The sequence below is a fragment of the Ammodytes marinus genome (genome assembly GCF_949987685.1).
Source record: "Ammodytes marinus genome assembly, chromosome: 10".
Taxonomy (NCBI): Eukaryota; Metazoa; Chordata; class Actinopteri; order Uranoscopiformes; family Ammodytidae; genus Ammodytes; species Ammodytes marinus.
Window position 1 is genome coordinate 29,064,739 of NC_137214.1, and position 19,535 is coordinate 29,084,273.

General features: G+C 41.1%; 1 protein-coding gene across 1 annotated transcript; it reads right to left on the reverse strand.

Annotated features, from left to right (window-relative positions):
* Positions 1–3,295: 3,295 nt before the first annotated feature.
* On the reverse strand, positions 3,296–18,647 carry LOC307256266 (beta-1,3-galactosyltransferase 1-like). The gene is made up of 4 exons (XM_080035173.1): positions 18,260–18,647; positions 8,125–8,290; positions 6,502–6,768; positions 3,296–5,396 (listed from the first exon to the last, which is right to left on the reverse strand). The coding sequence occupies exons 1-4, from the start codon at positions 18,367–18,369 to the stop codon at positions 4,794–4,796; spliced, it is 1,146 nt and encodes a 381-aa protein (XP_079891299.1). The 5' UTR covers positions 18,370–18,647; the 3' UTR covers positions 3,296–4,793.
* Between the last annotated feature and the right edge of the window lie 888 nt (positions 18,648–19,535).

Sequence of the window (19,535 nt, forward strand, 5' to 3'; positions counted from 1 at the left end):
TTTTCTATTTTAGTTTGTGTGTTTGATATTAACATCATATTATGCAAATGTGAGTTATCATACAAAAAAAGGAATAAAATGTTTTGGTCTAGATAATTAATAGCCTAAAAATGTAATCAGTTCATCTGGGAGGTAATCCGAAATGATCTGATCATGTCACGTTCACATCCATGCACAGTGTGTATTGAGTTTATTTAAAAACAATTGGAAATGGGGCTGCCCTCAGTTGCCCATGCACTGTGTTTAGTCTATAGCCTATTTCAGCCTTGTCTGTGGAAAAAAAGATACAGTAGCTGGACAACAGAGTTCTTCTGCTTCGTTCCTCTCACTGCATTTAAATGCATTCATTATATTACAGAGAAATATGTCCCGTAAAAGAAAAAGAGCTCCAAGCCCAACCCAGAGGACCCTCCATAATATTTTATATTAATATTTTTATGGAAAATCCATGTGTCCTTCTTCAATAGCTTCTAATTCATCGGACCCAGTGTCTCCAAATTATTTGTTCACACAAAATTTCTCAGATTTAGCCTCTTAATTTTCCTCTCAAAGTGCACCAGATTCATGCATTTCACTTTAAAAAGGTTAAAAAAATCTCCCGGGGGGGGCATACCCCCGGACCCCCCTAGGAGGGTCTGAATCTCGGCTGTCTAATATTTTCGCACAGCTGCACAGTGGAGGCACTAGCGGAAAACACTGGCTGTGTGAATGATATTTAACAAAGATCTATAGTTTCAGCAGCGCTAACATTGGAGAGGGGCCCCCTAATCATATTTCGCTTAGGGCCCCCTGAAGGCTTGGGCCGGCTCTGCACACACACACACACACACACACACACACACACACACACACACGGACGGACAGACAGACAGACAGACAGACAGACAGACAGACGGACGGACGGACAGACAGACAGACAGACAGACAGACACACAGACAGACACACAGACACACACACAGACACACACACAGTTCACTATGAAGCGAGTTGCACACAATAGGTACTAGTGTAACAGGTGACTTGTAACTTGTAACAGTGTCATTTCTCTAGTAAGATCTCTCTGTGTTACTCAGGTTTGGGTTTCAGGGATACTGTACACACCACTGGTATCAGGACCATGGTTATCAACTTCAATCATTAACCAAATGTTTTATAATTCAAGCTCAGCCCACGTTTCCATAAAGGTGTGTGTGTGTGTGTGTGTGTGTGTGTGTGTGTGTGTGTGTGTGTGTGTGTGTGTGTGTGTGTGTGTGTGTGTGTATGTGTGTGTGTGTGTGTGTGTGTGTGTGTGTGTGTGGGTGTGTGTGTGTGTGTGTGTGTGTGTGTGTATGTGTGTGTGTGTGTGTGTGTGTGTGTGTGTGTGTGTGTGGGTGTGTGTGTGTGAGTGAGTGTGCGTGTGTGTGTGTGTGTGTGTATATGGGGGCATGTGAAGGTTAAAGAAAACACAGCTAAAGGGCAAAACTGTTGCTGCAAATAAAGCCAGAATGGAATGCTGTCAGAAAAAGAAATGCTAAAATAATATTTTTTTATTTTTATTTTTTTAAGCACACGCTCTGTAGATCACACACACACACACACACACACACACACACACACACACACACACACACACACACAGGGCCGACGGACTGCGGGGGAAAGTGATACAGTCGTGGGGGGGCCCAAGGCAGAGGGGGGCCCATACATTTTTTTTTAACAAACTAAATGTGGGGCCCCGATCTTCGAAGGCCCTGAACAATGCCATTCCAAAAAAAGAAATAATTGACTGGCTCGTGATAGGCCCCTGACCCTTGCAAGGAGATCAGGGGCCTGCGCATGACTAAAGCATGTATGCGGGAGAGTAAGCAGGAGCAAGCCGACATTGAATTGAACTGGTGGCGAAAATAAACGCAGCGATGTTTCTATGGGGATATTTAGCTGTACAGAAATAAGTGCTCTGCAAAGCTAGGACAGTTTAAGACTCCACATCACTGTGGCAACACAACCCATCTATCCGCTCAGACAGCGCAAAGAGTGATGGCCTTTAGACATTTTAAGGGGAAAACACATTGTATTTATTATTTCAACTATTGAGTTATTTGTAGAACAGCATGCTAGTGTAGGCCAACAAGATTTATTTTATGAATTTTCAATGCTGCTTTATTTTTATGTTTTAAATTGGGAAAGATGTTCCAAAACAACCTGTATTTAAAAAGAAATCAAGCAAGTAGGCTAATAATAACCATTAATGAATTATAGGCTATCACATCACAGTAGGCCTATTGTCCACAATAATCACAGCCCCCCATCCATAAAGGAACTTTAAAAAGTTTAATTTGCACTTGATGTGCCTACACAAGTGTATGGTCTATTATTTGTATTTAGTGTGTCTGCATAGTATTGCACCAAAACAGTAAAAGTTTTCTTTAATTGTGTTTTGTACTGTAAAATTGTGTGTGTGTGTGTGTGTGTGTGTAAAACACACACACACACACACACACACACACACACACACACACACACACACACACACACACACACACACACACACACACACACACCCCACATACCATCACAAGAGCCTCAGGGGAAGATGGCAAGGATGTTAACAAGGAAACTATTCTTAGACTGATAAACTATGCTGGTAACTCCCCTGTAGGTCAAACTTGAGTCATATAAGGACAATGCCGCAACACACACACACACACACACACACACACACACACACACACACACACACACACACACAACTCAACTTTGTGTCAACTTATTTTGCGATGGTTTGAATGTAACCGTCATTCATTTACATAAAAAAAGTTACTCACTATAGCTTTAAGTGGTTTTGACTATTGGAATTTCTTTACAACTCCACACTTAATTTTTCTCTGATAAGATACACAGAATTGTTTTAGTTATTTCTTCCCGTTGTGTTATTGAGAAGTGCAGACAAACTAACAGTCACAATAAGTTTACAGTAAGCTGCCCATGTAGTCTGTGTGTGTGTGTGTGTGTGTGTGTGTGTGTGTGTGTGTGTGTATGTGTGTGTGTAGTTGTGTGTGTGTGTGTGTGTGTACGTGTGACAGAAAGAAAACATTCCAAGTTTGTTACGTGTGTTCTTGCAGAGGCGTGATCAAACACGTTCTCAGTGCACATAAGTCCCAAAATGACAACACACACACACACACACACAGACACACACACACACACACACACACACACACGCACAAAAGTCCTCTTAAATAAACACAGGGTCCATCTTCAAATTTAAAGTCACACATAATGCGACAGTTGAATTTTTTATTTAAATTAGTCATATATTAAAATAAGTGCAGACAATTCCCTATAGGCCTCGAATGCTGGTGAATCCTCGGCCTGCTAGCTTCCTGTGACTTCTCAGTTTTAATCACACATTGTCCCTGCGTTCCAATCCCCATACTTCCATACTATCTAGTATGCCAGAAAAAGGTTTAGGATGTCCCAATACATGCATGTCAATTGCAGTATGCCAAAAGTACCACTAACTCCAATAGCATTTTGAAGTATTTGTCTTTATTCTTGACATTTCTCGACATAATTGAAAAAAATCTTCCTCATATGTTTTGATTTCTCTCCTGTGGCCCTAAAACTCTTCTGTACTTTAGTATGTAGTGTAGTAAAAAGAAAAAGTACGTGAATTGGAACGCAGGGTGTATGTACTTGATATGTCAGCTACAAGGCCACAGAAGCAATCTAGAGCTGCAACGACTAATCGATTATTAACCGATTATTAAAATAATCGGCAACTATTTTGATAATCGATTAATCGTTTCAAGTCATTTTCTAATAAATTTTCTCTGATTTCAGCTTCTCAAATGTGAATATTTTCTGGTTTCTTTAACCCTATTATGACAGTAAACTGAAATATCTGTGTGTTTTGGACATAAAAATACATTTGAGGAAGTCAACATGGGCTTTGGAAAATTGATCAACATTTTTCACCATTTTCTGACATTTTACGAGCCAAAACACTAATCGATTAATAATCGATTAATCAAGAAAATAATCAACAGATTAATCGATTATCAAAATAATCATTAGTTGCAGCCCTAAAGCAATCTACAACACTTCTAAAAAAAAACTATAATTACAATTTTTTTAAAAATAATTTACACATTTACATACATGTGTGCAATTTTCGCACACACATGAAACTATCATACAATTTTGCTTAGCTTCAAAATGCTAATCTGTTTCACAATGCCCGTTTAGGTTTACAAAAAAATACTTTTTCAAAATCACTTTTTGTCAAAATCGTCTCATGATCTGCTTATAGCCTGATCGATGGCATTGGTGTTATCCATGGTGGTTCAGTCAAAGCCCCTTTGTTTACACACCCCGAGTCTAGGCTTCATAATAACACCAGATTTCCAGCTCACACACAGCACAGACAGGTAGCAGATCGTGATATGATATTCACAGATTTTGACCGGAAAATATTTTGACAACAAGCGTTCTCCAGAATCACTGACTCCACCTTTTGAAAGTGGGCAACGTCAAAACAAAAACACATACAGCTCTGGAAAAAAATGAAGAGACCACTCCAAATGTTCAGTGTCTATTGTTTGACTATTTATAGGCATTTCTTTGAGTAGAATGAACATTTTGGTTTTATAATATAAACTACTGACAACATTTCTACCAAATTCCAATACATTTTTTGTCATTAAGAGCATTTTCAATAAGTTATGTAGAGATGAAGATTTAAGAAAAATCCAGACTGGTCTCTTCATTTTCTCCGGAGCTGTAAATAGTTCCGGTCTTATAAGTATTATGACTACGAACAACCGTTTTCCTTTTGAGTCCGATATGTTCTCCATACATGTGGCAGCTGGTTAGAGTCCTCCAGAAGTATTAAAATCCCCGATGTCCAGAAACAGTCTGGTTTCCAAAGTGGGATAACATCCATAAACAAGCCTTCATACGGCGGGTCCCTTAGCGCAATCCCCAAATGTCTTAAACACAGTCCCACATACACATCTTCAATTTTTATCGCTTTAACGTGCGCTGCCGCCTCCAATATTTTTTTAGGTAAATCCAGTGAGAAAACATATCCAAGACCCATTGCGTAGGGTGGATAAATCGCCTCGGGAAACACCGAATAAGGGAGGAACCATTTTGAAGCGTGGTCTCGGATGACGGGCGCTTCCCTCATCACCGCCCCGGTAAAGTAGCGTTGTTTTGGGGCATTTAAGAGCATGTCGAGGAGGCTGGGTATGTTTAGGAAGGTGTCCGAGTCAACCTTCATGCCATAGGAGGTCTGGGGGCAGCGGGAGATGAGCCATTCAAACATCACCATGGTTTTGATGGTCAGGTTGTGGTAGCTGTCCACAAAGTCGCTCTGGATTATGTCGTGATGCATCTGGCTTTCTGCTAGCACCTACAGAGGGGGAGAGAGAGGGAGTTAGAGTTTAAAGTAGGTAAACTGTACTCTGTCTGTGTGTGTGTCTGTGTGTCTGTCTGTCTGTGTGTCTGTCTGTCTGTCTGTGTGTCTGTCTGTCTGTCTGTCTGTCTGTCTGTCTGTCTGTCTGTCTGTCTGTCTGTCTGTCTGTCTGTCTGTCTGTCTGTCTGTCTGTCTGTCTGTCTGTCTGTCTGTCTGTCTGTCTGTCTGTCTGTCTGTCTGTCTGTCTGTCTATCTATCTATCTATCTATCTATCTATCTATCTATCTATCTATCTATCTATCTATCTATCTATCTATCATGATGCATCTGGCTTTCCTACACCTACAGAGGGGGAGAGATAGGGGGTTGAGTGAAAGCAGTAGTTAAAAGTGTCTGTCTGTGTGTCCGTCTGTCTGTTTGTCTGTCTGTCTGTCTGTCTGTCTATCTATCTATCATGATGCATCTGGCTTTCCTCTAACACCTACAGAGGGAGATATATAAGGGGGTTAGAGTTTGAAGCAGTGGTTAAAGGTAACATATTGTGCTAATTTTCAGGTGGTTTAAAGGTGCAGTGACAAAAGATAATTAAAAAAAAGGAACAAAAGGTGTAGTGTCCAAAAAACCCTTCAAATTAATTCACTCCTCTGTTAAATAAATTATAATTTTAAAACTAAAAGTCATTTGTCATTCCATTGCTGTCACACAATTGAAAGAGAATTGAGTCTTTTAAAGGCAAGCTTACAATACAGCAGAATTCAGACTCAAGGCCATTCAAAGTGCTCTACAGGGGCATAACATACATCAAGATTAGACTTTAGACTGAGATTGCATTTATGAGATAATAAAAACGAAAAAACAAATACAGACGGACAAATTGCCCCAAAAAAAGAAAAAAGAAAAAATCAACTCATCAACATTATGCTTAGCAGTTGACCTAATGACCTTTAAACGTTTTGACAAGCTAGAAACAAGTTGCACACATCCAGCGGCTACTGAACAACCTTATTATTTATTTTGAGTCTTGTTTGTGGCCACTTTGCAAATGTAAGCCTAGGAAAATTGAAAGAGAATGAAGTCTTTTAAAAACGAAATCCCAACTCACGTCCTCCTCCGTCCCTGCTCCCTCCTCTGAGACTCCCAGTAGGAAGTAGTGGCTGACCCTGGGTCCTAGCACCGCTGAGTTCTGGGCCCACGTGTCGCGGATGTAATCCCGCGCCTCTCTGTTGTGAGGGGCGACCGGTACCATGACGACCACGAAGGGCCGCTCCTGCCGACATCTGATTGGTTCGTCCAGAATGAAGCGATAGCGGTGAGGGTAGGCCACGAAGAAGTCTGAGGCAGGGGGCTCCGGCTGGGAGAAATGGTGGGTCTGTTATAAAAGAAAGAAATATACTTTAGGGGCGTAGTGTATAGTGCGCGTACCATATTGGCTCCGGCCTTCGTTGCAGTGGTCGCGGGTTCAAATCTGACCCGTGGACCTTTACTGCAGGTCATCCCCCCTCTCTCTCTGTCTCCCCATTTCAACTCTGTACTGTCTAATAAAGCTTGAAAATGACAAACAATAATCTAAAAAAATATATATATATCTATTTATATATTTTCTTAAACACTATAACACAAAAACAAAAGACAAGATAAAATGAATAACTAATATGGCGTACTTTACTTTATAGCTTTCTAAGGAGTTTGTGTTTTTTTTTTTTTTTTTTTTTTTTTTTAGATTTCTATGCTTTATTGATAGTGTAGAGACAGAGGTGAAATGGGGCAGAGAAGGGAGTGACATGCAGAGAACGACTGCGGGCTGGAATCGAACCCGGGTCCGCTGCTGGCCGAGGCCCATGGGGGGGACGCCCTACCAACTGAGCTAAGGGCGCCCCCTTGTGTGTTTTTATTAGTTTGTTTTTTAAACCTTTTAGGCTATGTATCAGTTTTTGAAGACACAACTACACAAATAAACATACATTTAGGGAGTATAGAAAAGTGAAGAAAAAAATTATTGTTGACAAATTGATTTTGACAACAAGCGTTCTCCAGAATCACTGACTCCACTTTTAACAGAAATGTTTTACTGCTGATGAACTGGTATAACCTGCACTTATACATTATGAATTCCCTTTTGTTTTGGTCATTTCGATAGCTGCATTTATTTAAAGGTGCTACGAGGAACTTCCAAATATTTCTGAAACAGTCTAATTTTTCCTCTGATGATCATAAATTACATATAACAGCAAACAAGACCATCAGTGCAGTAAAGAATGCTGTAGTTTTTTCTTAATGCCTTTGTCATGGGTATACGCTCACCCTGGAATAACAGCTGGCGTAGAAAAAAACACTACCGCTTTTGTCCAAAGGGGGCGCTAGAATTAACATAAACTTGTGTTAAAGTTCCTAGGAGCACCTTTTAAGTATAATACACACACTAATTAAATCCAACCAAATGCTCCTTCTCTTTTACTCTCTCTCTCTCTCTCTCTCTCTCTCTCTCTCTCTCTCTCTCTCTCTCTCTCTCTCTCTCTCTCTCTCTCTCTCTCTCTCTCTCTCTCTCTCTCTCTCTCTCTCTCTCTCTCTCTCTCTCTCTCTCTCTCACACACGCACACACGCACACACACGCACACACACACACTCTCTCACTCACTCACTCACTCACTCTCTCTCTCTCTCTCTCTCTCTCTCTCTCTCTCTCTCTCTCTCTCTCTCTCTCTCCCACACAGGTAAACATACTCACCCAGCCAAGTGCCGTGTTGTGAAATTGGCCAAACCATGCGTCGAAGGTGAAATTCTGCGGCACTTTGAGGGTCGAATTGTATAAAATAAACGTTGAGGTTCCAACCACGAGGACAACCATCCAGAAACACACCCAGCGCTTAAGCCACTTCCAGGACGTCTTCTCACTGCAGAGACAAAAGGGCAAGGCAGTGTTCATTTACATTACATTTACAGGGGCGGCAGTGGCGAAGTCGGTAGGGAGATCGCCTCTGGAGTGCAGGGTCGGAGGTTCGATCCCCCGTCTCCCCGCCACATGTCGAAGTGTCCCTGAGCAAGACACTGAACCCCAAATTGCTCCCGATGGTTCAGAGAGCGCCTTGCATGGCAGCTTCTACCATCGGTGAATGAGTGTGTGTATGAATGGGTGAATGTGGTAAGATATGTAAAGCGCTTTGGGGCTGAGAAAATCGGCTAGAAAGCGCTATATAAGTCAAGTCCATTTACCATTTTACATAGAACTATACTGTCAAACAAATGCCAGTACTAATGTGCTATACTGTAATTTCGTGTGAATGTCGATAGTTAGCCTGCTGCTATCGGTGTATGAATGTGTGTGTGAATGGTAACGTGGGAAAGGAAAACAGGTCTCCCTTGTAAAAGAGTCTTCGGTCTCAATGGGATTTACCTGTATAAATAAAGGTTAAAAAAATAAATAAATAATTAGTTTGACAGTAGTTTTACTGTGATACATCAACTACTGGACAATTGTTGCCAGTAAGTTACTGTTAATTTAACATGAAAGATTGTACAGTGTACTACAGACATATTTCATCATTGACTTTGTGTGTTGCCTTCATAACATTAACTCAGGAATTAATCAAAAGAATGAAGAAGTTCCATAAACCACACAGCAGACGGACCAGACTGGATGTGAAACCTGATGACTAAGTTTTCATTTCTGAGAAAACACCAACCGCTGAAATCATTATGGAAAGTATTTTTTGTTGTTAAATGGTAAATGGACTTGACTTATATAGCGCCTTCTAGCCAATTTTCTCAGCCCCAAAGCGCTTTACATATCTTACCACATTCACCCATTCATACACACACTCATACACCGATGGCAGTAGCTACCATGCAAGGCGCTCTCTGAACCATCGGGAGCAATTTGGTGTTCAGTGTCTTGCTCAGGGACACTTCGACATGTGGCGGGGAGACGGGGGATCGAACCTCCGACCCTGCACTCCAGTTTAAGACAGTGGTTCTCAAATGGGGTAACGACCTATACATCTTATGTAAGGGTAAACAGTAGTATATGTAATAAATTAGACACTGTATTTTTTACTGTTTGTTCTTTCATGTTTCTTTCTTGGCATTCAGTCTGTGGAAAACAAATGAAGAATTTCACTGTACGACTGAGAACATGTTTCTAATTGTGCATATGACAATACACACTTCGAATCTTGAATTGTATTAAAAAAATATGGTAGCTGCTTGCCTTTGATTGTTTAGTCTCAGTTGGCCGGGAAGTCTGACCAGGGCCGCCCATAAGGGGTAGAAAGTGGGAAAGCTTTCTAGGGCCCAGCCCTTGGGGGGCCCATGGTCTTCAGAGGCTTAACATTATTTTTAACAGAAATATTCACTATAACCATTTAAAACTTACACTACCATAACGACAAAACAAACATTTTAAATATTGTAACTTGGGTAAAATGCCAATACTCCTCCGCTATATCCGCCTGTGTGTGTGTGTGTGTGTGTGTGTGTATCTCCTCCTCCGCTACCCTCCGCTTTATGTCTGTCCTGTGTGTGTGTGTGTGTGTGTGTGTGTGTGTGTGTGTGTGTGTGTGTGTGTATCTCCTCCTCCGCTACCCTCCGCTTTATGTGCGTCCTGTGTGCACGGCGCGCTGAAAAAAAGTCGCTAACACCAATTTTAAAAAGCCTGGCTCAGAGCCATCAGCTGTTTATATTTACCATTTCAACGTTTCGGGACAGAGGTTGTTTTTTTTCAAACATTTTTGAAATTGTACCTGGCTGCTGGTGTCAACCTGAAGACATAGGTCAAAGACTTTGGACCCAAAGGGAAATTTTTTAACACAAAAATGTACGTTAAGACATTTAAACCTGTTTGTAGACTGAGGAAAACAACAGAGTAATAACCTTGTCAACTTTATAAGAATGAAGAAGAACAAGAAAAGGTAACGAACTGTTTTCTGTTTTACCTGAGGGGGCCAAAGACTTTTCACAATTATTTGCTGATGACACTAATCTCATAGCAACTCATAATGACTTTAATTATTTGATTGACTGTGTGAATGATGAATTATGCTCTATTGCCAAATGGTTTCAAATTAATAAAGTAACACTTAATGTGAAGAAATGTAACTTTGTGATCTTTTGCAACATAAACAAGTCTTACCCCAAAGAACAAGCAAAAGTACTTATTAACGGATCAGAAATTATGCAAGTAAAGGCTACCAAATGTTTGGGAATTCTAGTTGACGAAAGACTTAATTGGTCAAATCACATAGACCTGGTTTGCAAAAGGTCCACAAAGATGATGGGCATATTAAAGAGGACCTATTATACTACTTTTCTGGTCTTAATTTCTTGTTTTACACTGCTATAGAGCAACCTGACACGAATCACATCACAAAAAACTATGTAGATTTTCGGGAAGCTCTTTCTCTTATTTTGGCGATCCAGCACGTCCTGTCAACACTTGAGTGTGTGTGCTTCGGCAATCTCCGCTCCCTCCGCCTGTGATCGGCCATCTCCGCTCCCCTCCCCCCCCTCCTGCAAACCCCACTCCGTTGTGATTGGTTACCTTCCTTCCGGAACACTTTCAGTGGCGGGAAGCGCGAGCATGGACCTATAAGGGCGCGAGGCAGACGCGAACAGGGAAGTGACAGCATTACCATACATGGAAACATCCGCGTGGTGACTTCACAAAGTTACATGCGACGTCACAAAGTTACGGAAGGGTAGACCGCTTTGAACACGTGACTTCTCGACTAGCTAGAATAGTGTTTAGTGCTCGGCACAGACACCCCAGACGGTCAGCAGGGAATACGTCGAAATGCATGTAAGTCATTATTTGATAATTTAGTATGGTTAAGCATGACTATGAATCATCATAACAACGTTTATAGGTCATAAAAGTCAAAAAGCATCATAGGTCCGCTTTAAGGAAAGTTTGTCCTTTAATTCATCCTTCTGCCCATTTAACTTTATACTATAGTTTTTTGTTTCCTTTCCTGAACTACTGTAATCTGGTCTGGGCAGCTTCATATCCCAACCATCTCAAAAAATGATGTATTATTCAGAAGCGATTTTTAAGATTCATCTCACATTCAAACAGATATGCTCCGTCAGCACCACTTTTTATTCATTTTTATATATTTCCAATTCACAAATTGAATATCTATCACATATGTTTATTCATTCACAAGTTTATTTACAGAAACCAAGATCTCCCGGAAAGCTTTATTTATTTTATTTATTTTATTTAACCTTTATTTACCCAGGCAAGCAAATTAAGAACAAAATTCTTATTTTCAAGTGCAGCCTGAAGGGGAAGGGGGAGGGGAGTGCTAAAAGTGAAAACAAGGTTATATATATATTACACTTTTACAAAAATATATAAAATACACTTTAAAAAATTCAATATAATACAATACAATAAAATAAACAGTTAATCAATAGTGTATGACAAGAAGGGCTACTAGCAGGTGCAGGAGTCAACTAAGATTTTATGCAGATTTAGTTTGAAAACAGAGAGAGAGGTGAAGACAGAAAGTTTAAGGGTGTTTTGAAGGGTGTACCAGTCAAAGGCTGCAGCGAACCGGAAGGCACTGCGTCCAAAGACAGTGCGGACAGTGGGGATGGAGAGGTTGATGAAAGCACTGGACCTTAGATTACGGGCAGGGTGGGAGAGGTGTAGAAGAGAAGAGAGGTAGAGAGGTGTTATGCCGAGAATGGATTTGTAGATGAGCAGAAACCAGTGATGGAGCCGTCTGGTGTGAAGGGAAGTCCAGTCTACCAGGTTGTAGAGGTCGCAGTGGTGAGTAGTGAATGGAGCCCCTGTAGCAAAGCGGATGGCAGAATGGTGGAGTGGGTCCAGTTTGCTGAGAGTGGAGTGAGATGCAATTCTGTAGATGGTGTCACCGTAATCAAAAATGGGCAGGATGGTCATTTTGACGAGTGTGTGTTTGGCTGCATGAGTGAAGGAGGCCTTATTGCGGTAAAGGAAGCTCAGACGAGCTTTGACTTTTGATTGCAGGTGCTTGATGTGGGTGGTGAATGAGAGGGATGAATCCAGCCAGAGGCCAAGGTATTTGTAACAAGAAACAAATTCGAGTTCAGAGCCGTCGGCACAGAGGATTTTTGGGACAGAGGTGGGAGCGTGTTTCCGGTCAAAGATAATGCATTTGGTTTTTTTGGTGTTGAGGAGAAGATGAAGGCTATGGAAATGCTGTTCTACAGAAGTGAGACTGTGTTGTAGTGTGGCCGCCACAGAGGGGAGCGAAGGGCCCTCTGAGTATATGATGGTGTCATCAGCATATAGGTGGATCTTGGAGTTGCCTGCATTCCTGGTTATATTGTTAATGTAGATGGAGAATAGTGTTGGGCCTAAAATAGAACCCTGTGGCACCCCTTTGGTGATGGTGAGAGGGGCTGATTTGATGTTATCCGATTTAACTTGCTGGACTCGGTGGATTAAGTAGCTGGCAAACCAATTGCAGGAGTGTGGTGAAAGACCGATGCTGGAAAGCCTCTGTAGGAGGATGGGATGGATGACAGAGTCAAAGGCCTTAGAGAGGTCAATGAAGGTAGCGATGCAGGTCTGCTTGGAGTCCAGAGAGGAAACAATATCATCGAGGACCTTCAGCGTGGCTGTGATGCACCCATGGCCTGGCCGGAACCCAGACTGCAAGTTGGACAGGATGTTGTTGTCATCCTTTCAGACTTTGTTTACTTATTCATTTAACGTACATTCACATCGCACTAGACAGAGCTCCAATAACAACTTATATTTACCCTTTTCCCGCACATCACATCATCAATTTAGTATATATTATAGAGGCCCGGCTTTATGGAATGTCTTACCTCCCCTTTTAAGATCCATATCATCCCACTCACTCTTTAAAAAGCAGCTTCAAAAACATCTTATCTTTTTGTGAATCTTCTAATCACCTCCTGTCTTCTCCTTTGCTTTTTTCTTTTTCTTTTTCTTTTTCTTTCTCATTTTTTCATTATCTTTGACATGTATTTATCACATTTTTTTCCATCTATTTTTGATTATTTTGAGTATTTATGTACCTTGTCTCCTTAATTTCTAGAGTTTATTTGTTAGCCTGAATATGATTTCATTGTGATTATTGATAGGGGTGGAACTCTGTACAAGCCCATTGGGCTTCGTTCCCTCCTTGCACCATTAATTGTTAATGTGTGCTAAATAAATAAACTAAACTAACTAACTAATTCATAGAATAACACCCAGACACAAGTAGCAGGATGACTCAGGTAAAATAATAAAATAAGGGTGGGGCAGTACATCATGTTATGATGTTTAAAAGGTAATCTAGCGAACACTTGGCGAACGTTTCTTTATGTTTATACCAACCACGTTAATATTTGTCTCTCAGAGCCCGTTCCCCGAAACGTCAAAATGGTAAATACAAACAGCTGATGGCTCTGAGCGGCTTTGTAAAATTGGTGTCAGTGACTTTTTTCCAGCGTGCCGTGCACACAGGACGGACATAAAGCGGAGGGTAGCGGAGGAGGAGATACACACACACACACACACACACACACACACACACACACACACACACACACACACACACACACACACACACACACACACACACACACACACACACACACACACACACACACACACACACACACACACACACACACACACACACACACACACACACACACACACACACACACACAGGCGGATATAGCGGAGGAGTATTGGCATTTTACCCAAGTTACAATATTTAAAACGTTTGTTTTGTTGTTATGGTTGTGTAAGTTTTAATTGGTTATAGTGAATATTTCTGTTAAAAATAATGTTAAGCCTCTGAAGACCATGGGCCCCCCAAGGGCTGGGCCCTAGAAAGCTTTCCCACTTTCTACCCCTTATGGGCTGCCATGCATGTCTGACCAGTTCTTTACTGCACCTCAGGTGCGGCCCGAGGAATAGGCAATATCTGTGATAGTGTCCTTTGTTGTTATGTATATGTCATGTTGCCTGCTCCTGTGATACACCTAGTGAATACTCAAGAAAAGCAATGTTATTTTGTAGGAATCTGTTGAATATTAAGCAATAAGCAGTGAGTTTTAGGGTATTCAAATAAATTGGTAAGTAAGTGAGAAATGTGCTACTATTTTTAAAAACATGTACAGTATAATAATCACAAAAGAAAGAGTCCTTTTTCTCACTTGAGCTCCTGCTCCCCAAACTCTCGCTGCACGCCCCTGGTTGATAAGATAGTCAGTCTCTCTACAAATATGTGTTTATTTAGGGATGAGCACACACACACACACACACACACACACACACACACACACACACACACACACACACACACACACACACACACACACACACACACACACACACACACACACACACACACACACACACACACACACACACACACACACACACACACACACACACACACACACACACACACACACACACACACACACACACTGATACAAGTAAAGTATGAGTAAGGGGAGCCCCATTGACTGGAGGTTTTCAGGGGCCCAGCCATTTGTGTGGGCGGGCCTGAGTCTGACCCATGACAAAGGCTTTAAGAAAAACTATATACAAACAGCATTCTTTGCACTGATGGTCTCTTTTGCTGTTACATGTCATTCATGATCATCAGAGGAGAGATTAGACTGTTTCAGAAATATTTAAAAGTTCCTCGTAGTCAGTGTAATGTTGTAAGTAATGAGCACATTATGAAAAAGGCTGCCCCGTCAACCACATTTCTAGGAAAACAGTCAGACTGAAATTGTGTCACTTTTTATTTTCCTGTCACGTGACTTGAAGGTGCTAAGATGTCTGATAATGTTGTGTTGAGTCTGCTCTGGGTATAAGCCTAATCATACAATATTTTGAATGACCCTATAGTCATATAAATGGGGCGCAAGAAAGACACATCCCTGGCATATCATGCAATGTGCTACTTCGGTTTCACCCTGTTTCTCTCACACACACACACACACACACACACACACACACACACACACACACACACACACACACACACACACACACACACACACACACACACACACACACACACACACACACACACACACACACACACACACACACACACACACACACACACACACACACACACACACACACACACACACACACACACACACACACACACACACACACACACCTCTCTTGTTTTTCTTATTAAAAAAAACTTCCGTAAAAATTAGACTGTTTCAGAAATATTTCAAAGTTCCTCGTAGTCAGTGTAATATAAGCAATGAGCACATTATGAAAAAGGCTGCCGCACGTGTCTACATCAACACCGCAGGAAAACAGTCAGACTGAAATTTTGTCACTCTTTATTTTCCTGTCACGTGACTTGAAGGTGCGAAGATGTCTGATAATCCTGTGTTGAGTCTGCCCTGGGTATATGCACACTTTGCAAGGTATCGAAACTTGATGCATTATCTTTGTTTTTTTACTATCTCTTAAATGCAATTTCTAATGTTTAATCTTGATGTACATCTCTGGGAAAAAATTAAGAGACCACTCCAAATATTCAGTGTATCTCGTTTTACTATTTATAGGCACATGTTTGAGTAGAATGAACATTTTGGCTTTATAATATAAACCACTGACAATATTTCTACCAAATTCACAATACATTTTTTTGTCATTGAGAGCATTTTCAATAAGTTATGTAGCAATGAAGATTTATGAAAAATTCAGACTGGTCTCTTAATTCTTTCCGGAGTTGTATTTTATGCCCCTGTAAAGCACTTTGAGTTTACGGCCTTGTGTCTGAATTGTGCTATAGAAATTAACTTGCCTTGCCTACAGTATAAAGTTATATTATAATACTAACGATTACATGTAGATAAAATATGTTTTGTAAACTAACTGCATGCTCTATGAATGTAAACAAATCTCCCTCCCCTGGAAACTGCGTAGTGCACCTTTTTCTAAGGAGGGAGGGACACACACACACACACACACACACACACACACACACACACACACACACACACACACACACACACACACACACACACACACACACACACTCAAACCCCAGGTCAAATGGGGTAAGAATTTTCCGTCAACCTTTTCATTGTTAAGACAACACGGATCTGCACATTAGCAGTGATCCACTTGTAAACAGCCAGGACTTGCCTGCACCATTATGACTAACGCTACGCTAGCCCTCTTAGCCTTTTGAGATAAAACCGGTTCCACCCTTATTTGAGCCTGCTGTATTTACCCTCAAACATTTTCCCACGCTCCAAAAAAATCAGCTAAAAAAAATAATAATAAAAAAATGTTGGGGTTATATTTCGGCATTTTTATGCTTTATTAGATAGTTTGGAGAGAGAGAGAGAGAGAGAGAGAGAGAGAGAGAGAGAGACAGAGGTGAAATGGAGGAAGAGAGGGGAATGACATGCAGAGAACGACCACGGGCTGGATTCAAAACCAGTGGTCTGCTGTGAACACACACAACTAGGCACAAACACCTTGTCACATACACACATTTACACGCATGCACGCACGCACGCACGCACGCACGCACCACACACACACACACACACACACACACACACACACACACACAGCTGTGGCGAAGGGGTCTGCAGTGAAGAGGACTGGGCCAAAATTGGGGCTGGCGCTCTAACCACTACTACACCATGAGCGCATCCCCCAAAATCAGAAATTTCAATATGAATAATCCAATGTGATCTTTAGGGATTAAGGATACGTCTCGACATGTTGTGAGACTGTTGTTGTGGTGTCTCTATGTTGCAATGGAAACAGAGCATTCTACCTTAGCTGACTGTGAACAAGGATCTGACTTTACTTATCTAGTGTTTATGACATATGTTTAGGGGAATGTTGAGAAATGTTTTGCCATTGTTTAAGTGATGTTTTTGTTTTGTTTTTGTTTTGTTTTTCCTTGCCGTGCACCATTGTTTTGTTTTGTAATGATTTCAGTTGAATTGTGTGCTCCATGCCATGTGCTATGGCCGTGAGCCGTAATAAATAAATGAAAAATGGAAATGATTTACCTTGCTTAAGCGTTTTTTTTTATGGCCAATTATGTGTGTAACAACACAATCACACTGTTTCAAAAGGTGCTTAAAGGTGCACTGTGTAGTCTCAGAGGAGGGGGAGTTGTTTACCTTCACAGAGCCTGCAGTTAGTTCACAAAACATAGTTTCTCTACATGTAATTCTTTGTATTGAATAATTCTTTCATCATACATCAAGGCAAATTATTTTGAGGAACTTGAAACCGAATGTATGATATGTTGTAAACCAAACCGTGGGCCTTGCTGCTGTAAACAACAACAACAGTGAAACAGTAACTTTTCAGGAAGCTTTCTAACTTCAAACAGTGTTCCAGGGATCACAATTTTCCGGTGAGGTGAGGAAAGTTTGTTTATTTCGTTATTACAATATAACCTTAGAAAATGTTTCACTTCTCTGACACAGCCAAAGTTACACAGTGCACCTTTAAACAATCACAGCTAGACATGATACACCTGTAATCTACAAACCAAGACATTACCTGTGTGAGGAATTCACTGTTTACCGTGATCATAGAACCATACACTTTCTATTTCTCCGCACGCTTACACACTTCAAGACTATACACTGAACCTTGCACTCTATACGTCTCTATTCACACCAATCAACACACACACACACACACACACACACACACACACACACACACACACACACACACACACACACACACACACACACACACACACACACACACACACACACACACACACACACACACACACACACACACACACACACACACACACACACACACATCTTAAAACACACATCTTATACCTCTTAAACTGAAATTCAAAATCTCCACTTACCATTTGCAGAGCGGGTTGTGAATCATTTTCAAAACGAGTCTTCCAGCATTTTCAAAAAGAAGAAAAAATAAAAGGAGAAAGCGAGAGAACGCTTTCCGAGCCAATGACATGCGGGGAGCGCTCAGGCTCAAACAGAGAAACTATCAGACTGACTGACAGCGCAAAACAGCAGGTGATAGCCTACAGAACAAGGAAGTCGCTTACTGTAGCGTGTGGTTAGTGGTGCAGGGTTAGAGGCAGGTTCAAAAACACACACACACACACACACACACACACACACACACACACACACACACACACACACACACACACACACACTTAAAAAACAGAAGGACAGCTTTAAGATTTTAAAGTAAATGTGCGTAAGTCAGTGTGTGATTTCTAGCCGAGAGAAGGATGTGGAAAGAATGCTAGGTGGTGTTGTCGTAAGTAAGAGCGGGGGACAACATTTTGCGACGCGTCTAAACATGCATTCGTTGTTAGTGTCAGTTTACCAGAAATCAGTGTGACACTCTTTGGGTGTGTGTGTGTGTGTGTGTGTGTGTGTGTGTGTGTGTGTGTGTGTGTGTGTGTGAATGTCGCTCCTGTTCAAACATGTTTCCTAGGTAAATAGAGCACTTTTTTTTAAAAGGTGGAGTCAGTGGTTCTAGATAAATGCTTGTTGACCAAAGCAGTGACTATATCTCCTCACGATCAAATACCTGTGTGTGTGTTGTATGGTGCCCCGACCCCCTCCCCCACCCCCTCTTTGTTTACACACCCTTTCTTTACACACCAGTTTACAGAGCCTAGGCCTGTGGCTTCAGAACAAAAAACAAAAAAAATACTGCAATTTTGTCAAAGTAAATAAAGAGGAAGTCTGATTAATTGAAGGTGTAACCTCTCATATCGGCTACTGTGATCATTTATCATTTTATTTGTTCATGTCATTAAAATGTATTTGTATATTTTTATGGTTAAATGTAACACTTGGCATACTTTTGTTAGCCCTATAAAAAATGCCAAAAATACTTGCCCAGACACACACACACACACACACACACACACACACACACACATTTACAAAACTTCCGTAATGTGATATTTCATGTTACATCCTGTACAACCAGTTTTTAAAAAAAACCTGTCTGGGGAAGTATAGGCCATTCACACGGTCTGCAACACGACTGGAGGTGAGAATTGAACCTAGAAAAGTAATTTAACTCTTCAATACTCTGAGTTAGCATACAAACCGTACACAACACAGTTAATGATTGCACTCTGTTTACTATATTTT

Excerpts from the sequence above, each read along its gene's own strand:
- LOC307256266 (XM_080035173.1), bottom strand. The coding sequence starts at position 18,369 with ATGTCATTGGCTCGGAAAGCGTTCTCTCGCTTTCTCCTTTTATTTTTT. Across the intron at positions 8,291-18,259 it reads CACAACCCGCTCTGCAAATG|TGAGAAGACGTCCTGGAAGT; the intron begins GTAAGTGGAGAT and ends TTGTCTCTGCAG. Across the intron at positions 6,769-8,124 it reads ACAACACGGCACTTGGCTGG|ACCCACCATTTCTCCCAGCC; the intron begins GTGAGTATGTTT and ends CTTTTATAACAG.